At 37.7% G+C, this 18,466-nt stretch overlaps 1 protein-coding gene across 3 annotated transcripts in view; it reads left to right on the top strand.

The window, feature by feature from the left end:
* NBAS (NBAS subunit of NRZ tethering complex) overlaps positions 1-18,466 on the top strand; it is a 184,039-nt gene that overhangs the window by 157,729 nt on the left and 7,844 nt on the right. For all 3 annotated transcript variants that reach the window (XM_061460839.1, XM_061460840.1, XM_061460838.1), the window contains 3 exons: positions 496-635; positions 6,612-6,756; positions 14,934-15,062. In XM_061460839.1, coding sequence (XP_061316823.1) covers positions 496-635; positions 6,612-6,756; positions 14,934-15,062 — 414 coding nt within the window. The remainder of the gene's footprint in view (positions 1-495; positions 636-6,611; positions 6,757-14,933; positions 15,063-18,466) is intronic.

Raw genomic sequence — 18,466 nt, 5'->3', positions numbered from 1 at the left:
CTGGTGCTGGCTGATGGGATGTAGGATTTTGTTTTTCTTAGGTTCAAACACCTATACAGAGAAATATTACAGTACTTGTTAGCATATGTTCTTTGCTGGGTAAATTTAATTTAGAATCCTCTTTCACGGCTCTTTCCTATGGGAGAAAAGATTAGAATTCAGGTAAAACCATTGAATCTTCATAGGTAAGTGAGAGTAATGTGTGTTAGAGAAGCACGAGATATACCCATCCTTTAAAAATACATGTGTGTGTGTGCGTATGCATGTCTATGTATCCTGAAAATTAAATTTAAGGAACTTCTGGTGTTTGAAGAAGAGAGATGCATGTAATTGAAAATGAGAGATGAGAAAACGGGTTTCCAGGAAAATTACAGTTACATTGTTTTACAGCAGTGATGTCCTTCACAGATAGTTTGTCCATTTCTTTTAAATCGTTGATTTCTTAAAAAACAAAACCAAAACAAACTTGGTTTTCTTTTTTTTTTTTTTCCCCAGGTGGAGATAGCAGATATTGAAAATGAAGAAAAAAGATATGATCTCTTCCTGGGACTTCTGGAATCTAGTCACAGCCCATCTGAGTTTCAGCACTTGGTTTTATTACTTCAAGCTTGGCCACCGATGGACATGAGCAATAGGTGAGCATTTCTTCAAACAATCATAAGTTCAAGTCTTTTTTGCTTGATAATATCATGTAGTTTTCAGTCAATGAATTTAGTCATGTCTGAGAGGAGTATAACCTTTAGAAAGGGTCATACTGGGAAGAATAAATGGTTTATTTGAAGCAGAACTGAATCAATCATTTTCTTGTAAAAACTGTATACATATGCAGTATATATCATGGAGGAGGCAGAAAACCATTTTTTTGCTGGAGCTGTTGCACAGGAGATCTTTGTAGCTACTTAAATCTAAGCTATGTATTTTGCTCTTGTTTTTGGCAGCATGTACAAAATCCGTAAAAAGAAATAGAAAGTTCCGTTTTTTTTTCCATCCAGAGTTTAACTTTAGAGAAAAACCTTTGAAAGTTAATGTTTACTTGGCTGTGGCAGATAGTCTGCAGGAGGTCTGTAAGGGTAATGGTACCAAGCAATGGTGCTTCTCTTTTCCAAATCCATTACCTATTTTTTCTGCCTCTGAATAAAGTATCCAAAAGTCAATAGTATGTACTAGACCACATATATCCTAGCCCAACAATTTAAAATTAAAACTATTATTAAAAAGAATCAGCATTGCTCTCATCAGAAGGGGCATTTTTTGAAAGTGTTAATTTGGAACATCTTGATGACGTTTTTTTACCATTTGTTTTTTGTCTGTGACTTGCTGAACATTTAAAGGTCTATTCTATAAATGATGATCGCTTCTAAGATACAAGGTTTATATGATCTTACATTATGAGGCAAAAGTCAAGTATCTTTCAAGGAGAGCAATAATACTAATAAATTTTTGACTAGTGGGTACAGCATGCCATGTTTTATCTGATGATTAACTAGCCTAGAGACAGTGGTCTCTAGTCTCCAACTGGACTTTGTGCCACTGATCGCAACCATTTGGACTTGGCAGTTCAGCTGATTTTCAGTCTGCCTCACTGACCACTTACGTAGCCCGTGCCTCTTCAGTTTGTCAGTGAGGATTTTCTGAGAGAAAGTGTCAAAAGCATTGCTGAATGAATTCATGGTATGTAATATCAGTCATCGTCTGCCAAGCCAGTCATTTCATCATAAAAGGGTGTTGGGTTGGTGAGGCACAATTTCCCCCTTTTAAGTTCATGCCGACTATTCAGTCTTCACCCTGTCCTTTCTTTGCTTGGAAGTGCTTCCAGGAGGATTTCTTTCATCTTCTTAGGCACTGAGGTGAGACTGACCATCCACGTCTTGAGAAGAGCAAACTGCAGGTTTCATCCTGTGATGAGATTTATTATTTATTTAATAATTTCTGTCATTACTAAAAATTCAGTGTTTCTCTTCACTGCTTTGGCTTTGCCGGGAGGCTTTGCAAAGCCTTTAGGAGAAAATTGTCTCCTTTGCTTTCACCAGTAATAGTCACCTATACTGGTTGCATGAAGAACCTCTGACTGTTGTGATTCTCAAATGGGTTCTCCAGTGCAGATTCCCAACTAGTTTTAATAATTTTGAGCACACACCCCCCCCTTTTTTTTTTTTTTTTTTTGTAAGGGTGTTGGGCACAGGGTGCGGTTACCACTGTTGTTTCATTCTTCAGTTCTCTCTGCTAGGTTGAGGGGTGGAGAAAAATATTAGTCCGTTCTCTTCCCTACCTTAGCAGTGTTCTAGAGAAGAAAATTGAAGCTGCTTCTTGAAAGAAACAACAGAGGCATAGTTCCCCTTTTGCCACCTTCCCTTCATTTTTCTCTTTTCTCAGTGGGTATGTTGCCTTTCTGCTTTCCTTTAGTATTTATTTATTTAATGAGTAAGTCAACAATGGTTCAGTTTTCCCCTTCCCTACTAAGAGTTGTCCCAATAGAAAAATATATCAAAGGTGTCATTTTTCACTCCCTGGGGTCTTTCTTTGTATATATTCACATTGCTTTCTGTTATTAACAATACTAAGAAGACCGATTAAGTACTTTACAGGAATACTTACTGTGGATTGAGCCTCCTTTCAAGCTCATTTCTAGTGCTTTCAAAAAAAGTGATATTGTAATAGTAGGCAATAGCGTGCTTTTTGTAAATTATTTTTTCCTCCACTCTAGTTGTATTCTCTCAGTCAACTATCTTTTGGAGTTCCAGGGGTTATATTTTGGGTGCTTTGTTTTTGCTCTGTTTTTTAACAAGTCTTAAGAGACAAACGTTAAGTACTTGCTATAAGGACTTAACCAACATTTAGATCTAAGCCATGCCATTCCACAGTTTATATAAGCCTAAAAAATGTATATGTCTTATTCTTGTCTACAGAAATAATACATTTCGTGTACAGAATATTCTGAAACAGAATTTTGGCTTTTATAATCGGTGTGCTGTCATTAAAATGAATTTGAGTGAATTCAAAACACTGTCTTAACAGCTAATAGTGCTCCTGAAATGAAGTTCTGCCCTCATTCCACCTTCAATCACACAAGTATGATTGGTTTTAAAAAGCTCTCTTTAGTATTCACTGATACGAGACAGGATTAATTTCATTAACTCTTGTGAAGTAGTTATATGTTTTCCAGCTGCCTCTTGTTACAGTGTGCTGGGAATAGTTTACATTTCTTTTTAAGGATTTTTTTAATTTTATTAATTTGAATTATTTTGCTTTGTAAATCCTGGAATTATTCACGGCAGCCAGAAAGCAGAGGCTGTGCTGTAAGTAGGAGGTCCAGCAACAATCAAAAAAGGTTCTACCTGAACCTTCTCTCCTGTTGTTGTTATTGACAGTCACTGTCATATACCCATGTCTGCATCTTTGCGAAGGCTGCTGCAGGCATGCTCTACTCTGGAGTTTTTCTTCTGCCCGCATTCCTCATTCCTTCCTCTTCTGCCTCTGTTGCATACCTCCATGTTAATAGCATTCAGTTATGCTTAGCAGCCTATTCATATATTTTTCAGAAACACTATTTCAGGAAACATATGTATATATATATATATATATATATACGTGTGTGTTTCTGAAAAACTCATCTGTGTGGCTGGGTTGGAATAAGGAGCAGGAACTCTTAGCTACAGAGGTTTTCGACAAGCTTATTTCAAAGCAGGTTGTATTAAGAAATTCTTGAGCAAAGAGGAAAACTGTGAGCAGTTAAGCCCATTGTTTATCCATATGTATTAACATTTTTGTTTAATCTTGACTTATTTTCTCCTCCTTCGCTTCAGAAAAGGGTCATTGTTGCTAACTGTTTACTGCCAATGTAATGATACGTGCAGGAACTGGGGAGTTTAACTTGTGAGTCATCTGGATACTTTTTGGTTTTTAACTTCATAGTAATTATCTAATACTTGTAACTGAATATAAAGCCAAAAAATACAATTTGTGTTCTGTAAGGGCTCAAAAGGAGGGAGAAATGAAAGAACTGTAATCTCTCTGTTACTAAGTCAGTGTTTTTTAATGTTTTTTTCTGAGTTCTTGTATTTTAAAACCCCAGCTACAGTAATGCTCATTATTGCAAATATGATTCTCTTTATATCATAATATGCTATGTTGACTGTGAGGAAACAGGAAGGTACTTTGGTACTTTCAGTCAGCACTCAAAACCATGTACTTTAAAAAAATTTTCACCCCCTTGTTATGCATGTGTGTGTATCCATCTGGGTGTCTCATATTCAGATGTCATTTTAAGCATTTCATAAAGATGTTTACTAAAAGAATTATTGACAGTACCTGAAGCTCTGCAGTCCTTTGGAACTTGCTGCCTACTTTCAAAAGGCATTTTTTAATTTATTTTAGAAATTGTTAAGGTGTTTTGGAGCTCCAAAAGACCAGCTCTTAGGGATTTAATAGTTCTAAGTTTTCTTCTTTAACTTCATCCAAAATTCACCTCTTTCAGTTCTGGCAAAAAAAATAACACATTCATGCTGAGGTTTTGAAAGAATTGGGTTTTTTTTTCATGTTAAGAAATAACTTTATTTTCTTTTAGCTGTAGTTGAACTGAGTTAAAATTCAGGAGAGGAAAACTGAATTCTACCTGTAGGTGTCATATTTTTGATAAGTGAATCTTGTTTTTGTTTAGAGATACCAGGAAACCAGTATTTGTTAATACATAATACAAGTATTTGATATAATTATAAGGAATTGTGTTGATAAAAGCAAAAGCTTTATATATGTAAATTATCCATCTGATACTTTACTCAAATAAATAAACCTGCACATGGCAAGCCTTGGTGGCCTTGCATCTTTCTGGTTATTTCTAACTTATGTGCTTTGTAGTGTGATTTTTGTTTTCTTTTTCTAATGGGAAATTCTTATAGGTTTTCTTAATGTACTCTGGAGGCAGCAGCTATAAAAATGGAAATTCATTATGACTTTCTGTGCCTCTAAGCAAGAGATGGATCACATAGCAGGAGCTATCAATTTAACCAGTGGCAGAGATGGAGTTGCAGGGTTTTTGTTTTCTTCTCCTAACTTCACTGGGGGTTCACAGATTAAGTGCATCATGTTCTGCTTGTTGAATAAGCTGACATCTTTAAGTTCAGCCCATCAGGTTGGAAGGAGAGGAGGAGCTCTGCTGTTACCAGCCAGGCTTCTGGCAGCTCTGTGCTCAGTGGCTGTGACTGATGGGAAGGCTCAATTAAGTTGTCAGAAGGAATAAAGGCAATGACTTCTATTTCATTTGCATTCAGAGTTGCCCCCACTCTGGCATCTTTGTCTGGTTTTCATGTTAGGATATAATGACAGCTTGACATGGAGCTGGTTTTATTTGTTTACAATATGTACTTTTGAAAGTGGAAGATGAGCAGGAAAGTGCTTTTATATACGTAATAGCAGATACTGGTGGATGTCTTTTCCGGAGTTGTCAAACCTGTTCCTTGGTATATGTCAATCCAACAGACTCTCTTAGTGGACTCCCATTTACAGTGATATTAATGTGCTACTTTCAATGTTTGCTGCTAAATAATATCTTTAAAAACAGCACTTTGACGGCACTGTACTGCTCCTTCCCCACATGTTCTGGATGAGCACCTTAATTTACACTAAATTGTAAGACCAACCTGCCAGATTTAGACTTGCTCTGATTTTTTTTTTTTTCCTATTCTTTTTTTCCTTCAAGCTAAAATGTTTCCTGATGCTGATTAATAGCCAAAGAGATTGGATAGTGGAAGGTGTGCCTGCCTATGGCAGGGGGGTTGGAAGTAAATTAGCTTTAAAGTTACCTTCCAGCCAGAACCATTCTGTGATTCTGTGAGGTACACCTGTCACTAACAAAAGTAGCCAAGCATCTCCATGATCTATCAGATAGCAGCTGTATGCCAAATATTGACTTTTCCATCAATGTGTGATAAAATTTACTTGTATCTACTATTTCCCATCTGTCTGACTGTGTAATTGTGACATGACATGAAGTTCTGTAGGGAATGAAAAGAACATTTTAAATATATAAACCAAATGTATCTGCATCCATATCTACCAATAGAGAAGTACCGATGCATGTACTTTCTTTGCTCTTCTATCCTGTTTGGATGTGCTATAAAAAAAAAAAAAAGTTTATTTTTGTTTGCTCTTGTTGGACCTGGAAATTAAAATGTGAATCTTGGAAGTACTTTCTCCACTTAGAAGCAAGAGACAGGTATTTGAGAGGCAGATGCTGTTAGAATGTGATCAAAGCAAACGAAATTAGGAATGCTGGGTTCCTGACACCCCTCCCTCCATTCTGCTTGGGAAATCAGCCGGTATGAAGCCAGGAGAAGCTGTTCTTGTGCTATTCCAGATTGATCAGTCCGTCTCATGTGTGTTTCCTCAGGGATTATAACTGCACGTCATAATTTCAAAATACTTTAAAACTTCCTTGTTCCATTGAAAGAGTGTGGGCATCAGGATAGTAGCTTGTCTCAAAACTCTTTCCTCTCTTTTTCATGAGATTATACTTTAATTCTCGCACAAAACACTCCATCTATCAAAAATGGTGGGGGTATGTAAGTATATTTATATCCCATATACATCTCTGTTTTGTTTTTTTTTCTGGGCAGATTGTGCACAGATGATAATCCCTGGGTGAAACTTGGGACTCTTATGCTACAGAGGTGCCCACCAGAGGAAAAGGAGAACACAGGAAATGAAATTTTGAAAATTTGCCGTTCTTTGTATGAGACGAAACACATGCTTCCTGCCAAGGTAAGTTTTAACGTTGGGTATCACAGATATGAGTCCTGTTTCAGGGGCCCAGCTATAAGAAAGATGTTGCCATACTGGATCAAGTCTGAGGGAGAGCTAACAAGATGATTAGAGGGCTGGAGCACAATAAATGCAGAGAGGCTGAGAGAATTGGGTTTATTCTGTCTTAAGAAGAGATATCTGAGGGAGATTGTATTTCTGTCTTTAAATATGCAGATGAGAAAGCATGTAGGAGGAGACAGCCTCTTCTCAGAGATGCTTAGTGATAGAACAAAAGGCAATAGAGACAAGTTACATCGTCAAAAACTCATTGCGTACATCAGAAACCTTTCTCATCATTAAAGGGATGAAACATTAGAATAGGTGGATGCCTAGAAGAGATGTGGAGTCTCTGTCCTTGGAGGTATTCAGAACTTGACTGGATCATATCATGGTCAATTTGATCTTGCTGTATTTGTTTTGAGTGCAGGCTAGTTGGAGTATCTGAACTGTAGAAGTCCGTTCCAGCGTAAATTATTCTTTGACGTACTTGTAGAAAAGCTCTAATAGTTTGTTGTCATTGAAGTTGGTATGGTAAAAGCTATTCACGAAATAATCTGTAATTTTCTCACTAATAAATGTGTAAAACTCCTTGAATACTCTCTTGGTGATGGAAAGCAAATTAATATACCAGTAATTGCTTTGTAATAATTAGTGTTCTGACTTCCTTAACTATGTGTGCATACTTAAATACAAGCATCTCTTAAGTACAAAATTACTGAAGTGTTTTGTATGTAAGCATTGTATATTAATGAAGACAGATTGGAGAGATGCTTAATAAACTTCACAAAACTTCAGAGTAGTCATGTGCATATTTTTAGTAGCCTGATTAATCCTTTATAATCATCTTCATGTAATCACAGTCTGATATAGAGAACAGCTGATGTTAAGACTAGAAGCAGAATAGGAGCAACACATTCCGTTTAAAAGACAGGTTTGGGTGTTTTGGTTGGTTTTTGTTTGTTTGTTTGTTTTTTAATAGCCCAACAGACTGATATGAGTCAAGTTCAAACTCTACGTAAAACAAGATTCTAGAAGGAATCAGTAAGATGGAGTTATAAATATATTTATTAATATATTCATCCCACCAGAAGTTTTTGGTGGAAGGCAGGTCTCTATCACTGGGCCTGCCATAACTACAAGTAGCTTTTCTTTATAAGGTGTTGAATGGCACATCATAGCTCACAAACTCATGATATTAGTCATTCATAGGAGTAGTCAAACTCTTTCAAAGTAGAATTTTCTACCGCACCTCAGTGATCTAGGTAGATAAATTCTGCCAACGGTCAGCGTCATACAGCAGTCAGTTCACCAAGAGTTTTGCTCAACAGTGGGTTGTGATTTAATTACTTCTCTTAACTGGGTAAACTTTTTCTTGAACTCCATAACAAGTCCCTATTTGCAGATAATTTTAGTATTAGTTGGTAGCCTTGGTTGGAGGTGCTTTCCTTTTTTAATGATACAGGATATTGGAAGAGCCCTCCATGAAGGTGGGAGTATACAGGTACAGTGTGAAGATATTCTGGTCCTCGAGCATAAAATAGCTTTACCGATGTAAAATACCTTTTTTATGACTAGAATGCTGTACAGCAAAAGGATTTGCACTAAAATATATAATTGCATAGTTACCTTCAAACATAGGCTGTATTGCTTTACCTATCTGCTTGGGAAGAGGGGAATGGCATTGATAAATATAAGTACCTTATTTGTATGCACAGCTATAGTACTTAAATGCACAAATTAGAGAGTTGAGATTGCATGGCTGAATAAGATGAAAATCTGATTACTGACGATTAACCTGTTTAGATGGCTTCACATTTCAATAAATACACTGATTAAGAAAACAGACCTAGAATGATGGAATTCTAAAAACTGAGAGATCAATTTATCATCATGAAGAACATTTGCCATTCCAAAGTCCAAAGGTTGTGATGGAAAAAACATTTAACATCAAGTCATGATGATCTAGTTAGAAAACCTTTTCTCAGATGTAATCAAAAAGGTTTCTGTATTCCTTTATTCCACCTCCTCCTGGTCATTCTAGTTTTATACAGCAAAGTTCTTTTTTTAATGTCTTTTGGAGAGCATAGCTTTAATCTTTGTGTGTGTGTGTTTGTTTGTTTTGGGATTTATGTACATTATTCAGTGGATAGGTTATCCATTCCTCTTAGTTGAAATAACCGTTATTTGCTTGGAAGGCATGCATGTTTAGACTAACATCTGCACTGCCTGATTAATCTCTTAAGAATGGGGCAAATCCTTCTCCCCCCCAGTGATTTTCAGAGTGTGACTCCTGAATATCTCCCGTTTTTCCATCAATCCTTTAGGTCATGTGTCAGTTAACATAAACACTGAAATTGCAGAATGCATCGAATCTCTTATCTGTAATCACCCTGGGGTCCTAGTGGCCATAAGATGCTTATCTCCTATTGTGCTGTTTTCAGCTGGGGTAATTTTCTTCATAGTAACTAGTATAGGCTACTAGGTAGTTCTGGATTTGTGATTAAGCAGTGTTGACCATTCAAGGATGGCTTATTGCTGAGCAGTGCTTACACAGAGTTAAGGAATTTTCTGCTCCTCACACAAACCCACCAGTGAGTAGGCTGGGGGTGCACAGGGAATTGGGAGGGGACACACCGGAACAGCTGACCCCAGCAGACTCAAGGGAATATTCCACACCGTCTGGTGTGCTCAGAATATAAAGCTGGGGGAAGAGGGGACATTTGGAGTGATGGCGTTTATCTTCCCAAGTAACTGTCATGTGTGATGGAGCCCTGCTTTCCTGGAGATGTCTGAACACCTGCTTGGCAATGGGAAGTAGTGAATGAATTCCTTGTTTTGCTTTGTTTTGCTTGCATGTACAGCTTCTGGTTTACCTACTAAACTGTGTCTTTATCTCAACCCATGAGTTTTCTCACTTTTACCCTTCTAATTCTCTCCACATCCTGCTGTAGGGGAAGCGAGTGAGCAGCTGTGTGGAGCTGAGCTGCTGGCTGGGGTTAAACCATGACACCTAGAATAATAGAGCAGCCAGTTGGTCTCCTTTTTCATATTTTTGTAGCTAGCTGATCCTGCTTTTTGTGTGTGAGTTTACGATGTATGTTTTTCTTCATTCACAGGTGTCTGTGATCATTTTGTTCAGATAATTTTGAATTTAAATGCTGCCCTTTTGTCTGCTTTCAACCTCTCCAGACACAGTACTGTTTGTACTCATTATCCAGCCCTTCAAGCCATTCATGGAAATACTGAATAATACCGGAACCAAAACAGACTCCTATGAAATCCAGTTTATATGCCTCACTTTTGTCACAGTGAACTGTCAACAGCTGCATAATTAGATACAAAGCAAAAGCTGTCTTACAAAAGTTTCAGCTAAATCATGGCAATCTGAAGTTTTAGTTAGTACTTCCCTTGTCCCTTTCACAGGTAGTACCATACTCCCTCTAAGCACAGCCTCTTATTGCAGGCAGGCAGGCAGGCACTCAAACGCTTTTGAGTGCTTATTGCAGAAAAGAAGGCCACGTGTTGCTCTGAGAAGCACTGTGCGTGATGGCATGCTTACCCCGTCCAGAGCAGCAGTGCAGTCATTTGTGGCAGAGAAATTAGTTACTACTGGGATAGTCTTCAATGTTGTGCAAGTTGTCCATTCCTTTTCTGGGGAAAAAGGGATGAAGGCCACTGCAAAGGTTTTCAATTTGGAACACACTATCCTGCTGCCCATTCCTTGGTGAAAAGGACAGTGAGTGTTTGTCCTAGGTTCAGCAGTAGCAGTCATTTTTTCTCCTTCTTGGTAGCTGGTGCAGTGCAGTGTTTTGACTTTCAGCTCGGGAACAGAGCTGATAACAAGGATGTTTTGGTTTGACCAAGGACTTTGTGAGCCTCATGCTCTGCCAGGGAGGAGGGGAAGCCAGGAGGAAGCAGAGACAGGACACCTGACCCAAACTGACCAAAGAGGTATTCCATACCACAGCACGTCATGCCCAGGATGTAACTGGGAGTTAGCCGGAAGGGCTGAGGAGACTGCAGGGTTGGAGGAGGTATCGGTCGGAGCTTGGTCGGGCTTGGGGGGCGAGTGATCGGTCGGCTGGTGCTGAGGTGTTGTATTCTCTTCCCTTGTTATTTCCTTTATCATTATTATCACTGGTGGTAGCAGTAGTGATCTGTGTTATACCTTAGTTACTAAACTGTTCTTATCTCAACCCGTGGGAGTTGCATTCTTTTTGATTCTCCTCTCCGTCCCTCCGGGAGCAGGGGGAGGGCAAGAAAGGGGGGGAAGTGAGTGAACGAGTTGCCTGACTGGGTTTAAACCACGACAGTGTTTCATGGCATTTTCAGTCAAAATATGCCATAGTGGTGGCGTTATTCCTGACTACAGAACCTGTAGACTGCTACTGCTAAACCCAGGACAAGGGTCCCGTGGGAACACACTTCTATACTTTTGTGTGTGTGTGTTTGGTTTTTCATTTTATGTTTTAATGGTTTTCATGAACAAGGGGTGTCTGATAGGTCTATAGTATCTTCTACCCTCATATGCCTGCTTTCTTCCATGTCTGGAAAACTGTATTTTTCTTTAAAGTCTTTGGTAGCCTTTCATGTTCTCTTAGCTTGATTTATTATTTCCTTAGGTGTTTGGGGGTGAATTTTTCAGCCCCAGAAACATACATTTTTATTCTAGGCTCAATTTTCAGTGCTGAACTCTTACCTGTTATTATTGTCAAATGTTACCTGCTCATTTGCCTGCGATCTTTTACTAAGAATTAAAGCAAAGAAGGCATTCAACACTTCACTTTTCTTGGCTTTTTGTTACTGGGTTCTTTTATTTTCATATTACTGTCATAAGGAAAACAGGCAATGCACTCTTACTTTATAAGAGATATTTAGTGAAGAAAGGTAGATAAGAAGTACCCTTTTCCATAAACCACTAGCAAGGCTGGCATTAAAATAAAACATCCTGTTAGTATAGTTGCATTTTAAGAGGACACTGAAAAATAGGGAGGCAAAAGACAGAACCTGCGAAAATTAGTGCACAGATGAAAATACCTTAAAATGGAAAGCTGAAGGAGTGCAGTGTTCCTGCCTTATCAGAGATCAAGAGGTGACTGATTATGTTCTGAAGATATTTTTATATGAAAACCAAGCTAATAAAAGTCTCGGTTTATAAAGAAAGGCACAACTAGAAACAATTGAGTTTAACTTACACCATTTCAAATTTTAGCATAAGACATGATATTTTGACAGTCAGTAAAATTACTTGCTGGAATGTGTATATCCTCTTCAAGAAAGACAATGGATTGTCTGTATTCAGATGTTTTTGTAGGTTGACTGGATATGTCTGCTAGATGTGTTATAGAATCATAGAATAGTTAGGGTTGGAAAGGACCTTAAGATCATCTAGTTCCAACCCCCCTGCCGTGAGTACAGGGGCAGGATCACATCCTTTGACCTGCTGGTCCCGCTCCTTTTGATGCAGCCCAGGATACGGTTGGCTTTCTGGGCTGCAAGCGCACACTGCCGGCCCATGTTCATTTTCTCATAAACCAACACCCCCAAGTCCTTCTCTGCAGGGCTGCTCTGGATCTCTTCTCTGCCCAACCTGTAGCTGTGCCTGGGATTGCTCCGACCCAGGTGTAGGACCTTGCACTTGGCATGGTTAAACTTCATGAGGCTGGCATCAGCCCACCTCACAAGCATGTCGAGGTCCCTCTGGATGGCATTCCTTCCCTCCAGCGTATCAACCGAACCACACAGCTTGGTGTCATTGGCAAACTTGCTGAGGGCGCACTCAATCCCACTGTCCATGTCAGCGACAAAGATGTTAAACAAGACCGGTCCCAACACCGATCCCTGAGGGACACCACTCGTTACTGGTCTCCAGCCAGATATTGAGCCATTGACCACAACTCTTTGTGTGTGGCCATCCAGCCAGTTCTTTATCCACTGAGCGGTCCATCCATCAAATTGATGTCTCGCCAATTTAGAGACAAGGATGTCGTGTGGGACAGTGTCGAACGCTTTACACAAGTCCAGGTAGATGACATCAACTGCTCTACCCCTGTCCATCGGTTCTGTAGCCCCATCATAGAAGGCCACCAAATTGGTCAGGCAGGATTTCCACTTAGTGAAGCCATGCTGGCTGTCACCAAGCACCTAGTTGATTTTCATGTGCCTTAGCATTCTTATCCTAAGGCACAAAGTTATTCAAGTCATCTACAGGTATCTACCCGAAATATATTGACATTTGGCGTCAAAATCCTATACTGTAAAATCAGCATAGGTAAACTGGATAGATAAGCATGCTTTCTCTTATGTGAAAGCCTCTGTGATGAGCAAGGCACATTGTGTTAGAACATGTCCCTTCACAGTGCATAACCAGTACTAAGTGTAGTTGTGAAGCATCTAAGAAGAAAAAAAATGCTGGAATATCATCTGCGTTAAATGTTATTATTTTGAAAATAGCAATGTTAATATCTGTATTATTGCATTTGCTTGCTGAGAGATTTATTTTGTCTTTGTTTAAAGTAGCTCACCAGAACATCTGCATTTTTTCTTTCCCTGCCCTGTTGCTTAAAAAATGTACACTACCTAGTTACATTTTACAGCTTCCTTTGTTTCATTTTTTTCCTACTACAACCCCAAAACATGATTTGAGGTTCTTTAGAGAGCCTTCTTATAGTTATGGCTTATTTTTTATGGCACTGCTCCTCCACTTAGTTTTTGAGAGGCTTTCAGACAGAAAAAGTTACCAAGCATGGTAAAATTGCTGGTTTTGTTCAGATTATGTGTCTTATGCCTTTTATAATTTATTTTCCTGAACATAAGTTACATTTATTGCTGTGGATTCACATTTTCAAGAAAAGGAGGTATGTAGAGTGGATCCCTACCTTTGCATTCATTTTCAATGTGAAATTATTAGAAGTGTAATAGAATATTACTGATCAGACAAAGCTTAATGTATTTATTTAATCGTCTTATTCCTTGCTCCTTTATCATATCCTTCACTGAAAGCATCAACAATCTGTTGTTGATAAATAAAAGTTTTAAGGAACAAGTCTGGGTAAGAAAATAAGCCTTGCTTCAGTGACTCAAAGCTCAGTGTGGTAGAATATAACCTTCTAGGTAGTGTTTCTTGAAGGTATAAATATAGAAAAGACTGAGCAATGTGCAGCCAAAGAGCTCCCTGTGCCAAGCAAGGCCAGGTGTCTGCAGCACGTCACAGTTGGAGCATTTAACAATCTCCTCTTCAAATAATTTTTAGCCTTTTAGGTTCACGGGTACTAAACCTGTGCTGCTAAAAGTGTGGTTGCATCTTGATGATCAAATTGTTAAACTTGTCATTAGACTGCAAAAAAGATAGAAAAATATATGACTTGAATTCTCTCAGTTTATATTTAGCCAATGAGCTCTTTCAACAATCGCTCTCTAAATGTTGGAGTGAAACAGAGAGCACCTCTAAGAATTGGATACCATTTTCAAAGTGACTTCCTTACAATATCCAGGGCACTTAGGGTTAGTTGTCCTGAAATATGGGACATCTCTGATGGGCCTCAGTGGAAAGCGGTTGTGACAAACAACCGAAATTCTTGGAAATGACAAAAAGGGAAAAGTGAGTTATAATTTGACTTCCGACATGGTTTAGTAGCTGAAATACTTTTTGAGATATAAATTAATAAATACTGCATAAAATTTGGAAAGATCTTGCAGCAGAATTTCATGATGCTGAAATCTTGTATGTACTGATATTTCCTCTTTATTTTGTTCCACTTTCATGATTCCATAACTGAGTTACAGAAATGTCATGTGTCTGTTAAGTTTCTTCCTATGCTTTGCAGTATTTCAGTAAGCACAAATATATTAGTCCCACAGAGAGCTTTGATTGCTCTGTTCTTTTAGTAAAACACCAAGCTGTAATGGTGATTCAGTACCTGCCTTGTCTTAATATAACAGACATTGTGCTTATAACCCTGTATTCCACATTTTTTTAAATTTGCCCTTTCAAGTTTCCGAAGAGTTATTTCCAACAGGGATTTCATTTGTGGTGGAAGTTTGGCTTCCGTTTTGCATTTGACATGGAATTTGTATAAATCGATGATGTTAGTATCTCCAGAGATCTCACTGAACGAGTTTACTTTTATTTTCAGTGTATAAAAGAAATATGTTTGCTGCTACTTAACCAGTCCCTCCTGCTGCCCTCCCTGAAGCTGCTGGTAGAAAGCAAAGATCAAGATCTTCACACCATGGCACTGGAGCAGATAACAGCTGTTGCTAAGGTATGAGCATTTGAATTAACTGACTTTCCGCATCTGAGGTAATAAATTAGCTCTTTTATTTCCTGTAGTAAGCAGAGACTACTGAGACAGTTGTCATTTTAGAGATTTTCCACAGCTATTGTTTCCACAGTGAGCAGTAACAAGGGGCTAGTAAGATCTTTTATATATACTTGAGGTGATTAAAACTCATGGCACTTTCTGTAAATTATCTACCATGCTATTTTAAGTCAGTGTGGTGGAACAGAAACTATTCTGTTATATAAAGTAATCTATTATATCTGTGTTCATATTCATATTCACTTTGGGGCTTTTTAAAGTGATAATAGTACATCAGGTGAATTAGCTTGTTTCTGATAAATTTAGCAGTCTTTGCATACACGTAGAAAGCTTCTACGTCAGTGGTTTTGTTGTAGAAAGGTTAAAATGCAAGATGGTATGTTTGAGGACTTCCATGCAATTGTAAATTGGTTTTATTTCATACTGTAACACAAGTATCAAAGTTACTGGAGGAAAAAAAAAACTAAATACTGTCATTCTTTTGTTTGGAGAAGAGCTGAAAGACATTACGGTATATTTTTCAATTCTTAGAAAAAGTTACATTACTACGTATTTGCTTTTCAGTTAAGAACGAACACCTAAAAAGATGAAAGCCAGTCACCTAGACAAAAACATTATATTTTAATTTTTTTTTGTCTTTTTTTTTTCTTTGAAAAGTGAGTTGGGATTAAAACTTCTTGAGGCTCTTAATTGGACTTGTGCATGTACAGCCTGGCTTGGTTTTTATGTTAGTTGAGGTCTACAATCCAGCACTCTACCACAAAAGACAAGGGAGGTATTGTCTCAGACCTTTATATGAAAGGCAGTGGCTTTCCTTGTCTGGCTGAATTAACTGCATTGAAAGTTTCCAGAATTACAGTATTTAGGTAGAAAAGCCTCATCTCTAATATTTCCAAATTCTGCACCATGACTTAGGTACCTCTTGGTTGTACATTACAATATAAAATAATAATTGTTGGCAAATTTCCCAGATGCTGCTTCAAAATGAAATTCCCCATATGGAAACAAAAATGGATCTCTGTATATCTATTTAAAATAAGCATCCCCAAAACACAAAAGCTTTAAAAATGTGATTTGTAGGAAAGCCTTCTTGGGCAGGCTCTCTGCTCTAGCTATATTAATTACCACAAATTTTTCCGATTCCTTGTTTGCAACAAACGATGCAGTCCTATCCTCTACATTCCAACCAGTCTTCTGTTCCCTAGGAAAAATATTCTGCATCCTGCTCTTCCCAGGATACTCCCTTAATTCCTGCTCCTGTCTTTCCTTCTTGGGCTACATATTGTATTCCAGAAGCTTTCTCTTTTTGCATCCACTAGATAACTTGAGAAAGGATTTACCTCCTTTTGAGAACGCAACAGTGAAGACCAGTCAGAGAAGCAGTAGACCTGGAAACATAGGCTCCATCTCAGATGTTAATTGATTTTCCTTCAAAAGGAATTGGTTACCAAAATGAATGAAGCACCAGCTTTTTTAAGCTGTTCTCTATGAACGAATAAAATGGCATCATGGAAGGTGGCAGAGCGTATTATATGTAACACACATCTGCTTGTGTCAAAATTCCAATACCATAGTTGGTATCCAGAATGAATTTGGAGCACTTCCTAGTTGAGTTTGACATTCTAAGCAAAGAACCAAAGGTTTTTTAATGAAGGTTCCTATTTGCAATTTCTTTATGCAAATAAACCACAGATTTTTTTTAATTTTCCATAAAACATAATTTTATAAATATTAACAACCAAAACAATAGGTTCTCTTTAGTAAATCTGTACTTTTCTCTTACCATGTGCAGTTTTAGATTTTGTATCTGCAAAGCAAGGCCTTTCTGTAACTGTTTTTAAACAACGTGATCTCATAGAAAAGCAACTGGGCATCTGATATACGCATGCACTTTCTCATCTATATGTTCTTATTAACCTTTTAAAATTGACTTCTTTGTTAGCAGATGAAAGCTGCTGTGTGAGTAGCTCTGAAGCTTGTCAGCAGGAATTTGTGTCCAAATACATTTTATTTAACTATTTTTAAAGAATAATGCTGTGCAATAGCACTTTCTGAATGGTTACTGATTGTATTGCACTCTTAACTGGCCTTTCTAGTGTGCTACAGCTTTCAATTTTCTACACTCTAGGTTGATTATAATACATTGGGGTTTTAAGGCCAGAAACCATGCACACATTCTTTTTGGCCTTGTTATGCAGGAGGTATCTTGATAAATTGTTTCTAATTTTTCTATCTAAATTCAGTATTAATTCGAGCACGTAGTTCTGTAAGAGCACTAGATAACCCAGAATTTTCAAAGCATTTAGCTTTGGACTTAGGTTTCATCTTGTCAGTGAAAATTCAGCTGTTGACTTCATTACATCAGGCATAGAACTTAGCCAGTGACATTCCACTGCCCGTGTTAGAAAAGCAGCTAGTACAAAAGAGTGCCATGCTAAATTTAAAAGCTCTTCTCACTGTTTAGAAAAGAACCTTTTATTCCTTGTTTTATGTGCATCTCTTATAATCACATTAGTTGGTGTTGTACTAAAAGTGCATATGTTCCTTAGCTATGTCAGTGTTGTTTAGTCAGTGTAATTTTTTTATGCATACTTTTTACTTTGTAAAAACAGTATTTGGACTGTTAATGTTTTTTGTAGAATTCTTAATGAATTTTTCATAGGAATCCCATTTCTGCTTACATTAAACAGGAAAAGGACAAATAACATCTGGCAAAGGGAAATCATAGCTATTGATTCCTTGACATAGTGCTAACACAGCTCACAAACATGGCTGTGAGAAAAATACAGCGCTTGCTTGCTGATACGTTGTATTAGTTAGCCATTTGTTGTATGGTGCTGACAACTTTATGGATGTTTACAGTTAACGATGATGCTGAAGTGCTGATACTAGGGATTGTATAGCTTTTGCCTATAATAAAACAACCAAGATTTTGTGTAAGCTTTTTTGAAATTGCATACCTCTCTTTTTGTTGAAGATCTTTTAATAAACTGCCACTTCTCTTTTTCAGATAACAGAAATAACTATACTTCCTATGTGTTGTGTGGTGTGTGAATAATTTTAAAAATCAGTTTAGTTAAATAAACTTACTACTGCCAACAGAGCTCAGAGTTTGCCCTTAAGAGTCAGTTGTTTTTGAGAAGGGTTTCCGTATTGTCCGTTCACTTGGTTATCTTTCAGATATGAGAACTTGTTTCTATACTTGACAGAGCAACCAAATATTCTATTACATGGTGGTAGTTAAGTTATGCTGTTAAAACAGTTAACAAATGGGAGTTAATATACATCAAATACATCTTCAGTCAAGGCCTGAATACAAAATACGACTAGAAAATGGTTTTAGTTAA

This window comes from Pezoporus flaviventris, unplaced genomic scaffold, assembly GCF_033815535.1.
Source record: "Pezoporus flaviventris isolate CSIRO_AGI_PZ_B2104156 unplaced genomic scaffold, CSIRO_AGI_Pfla_v1 ptg000031l, whole genome shotgun sequence".
Classification (NCBI taxonomy): Eukaryota; Metazoa; Chordata; class Aves; order Psittaciformes; family Psittacidae; genus Pezoporus; species Pezoporus flaviventris.
The sequence above is the reverse complement of the archived record's forward strand: the minus strand, read 5'-3'. Positions and strand labels throughout refer to the sequence as shown.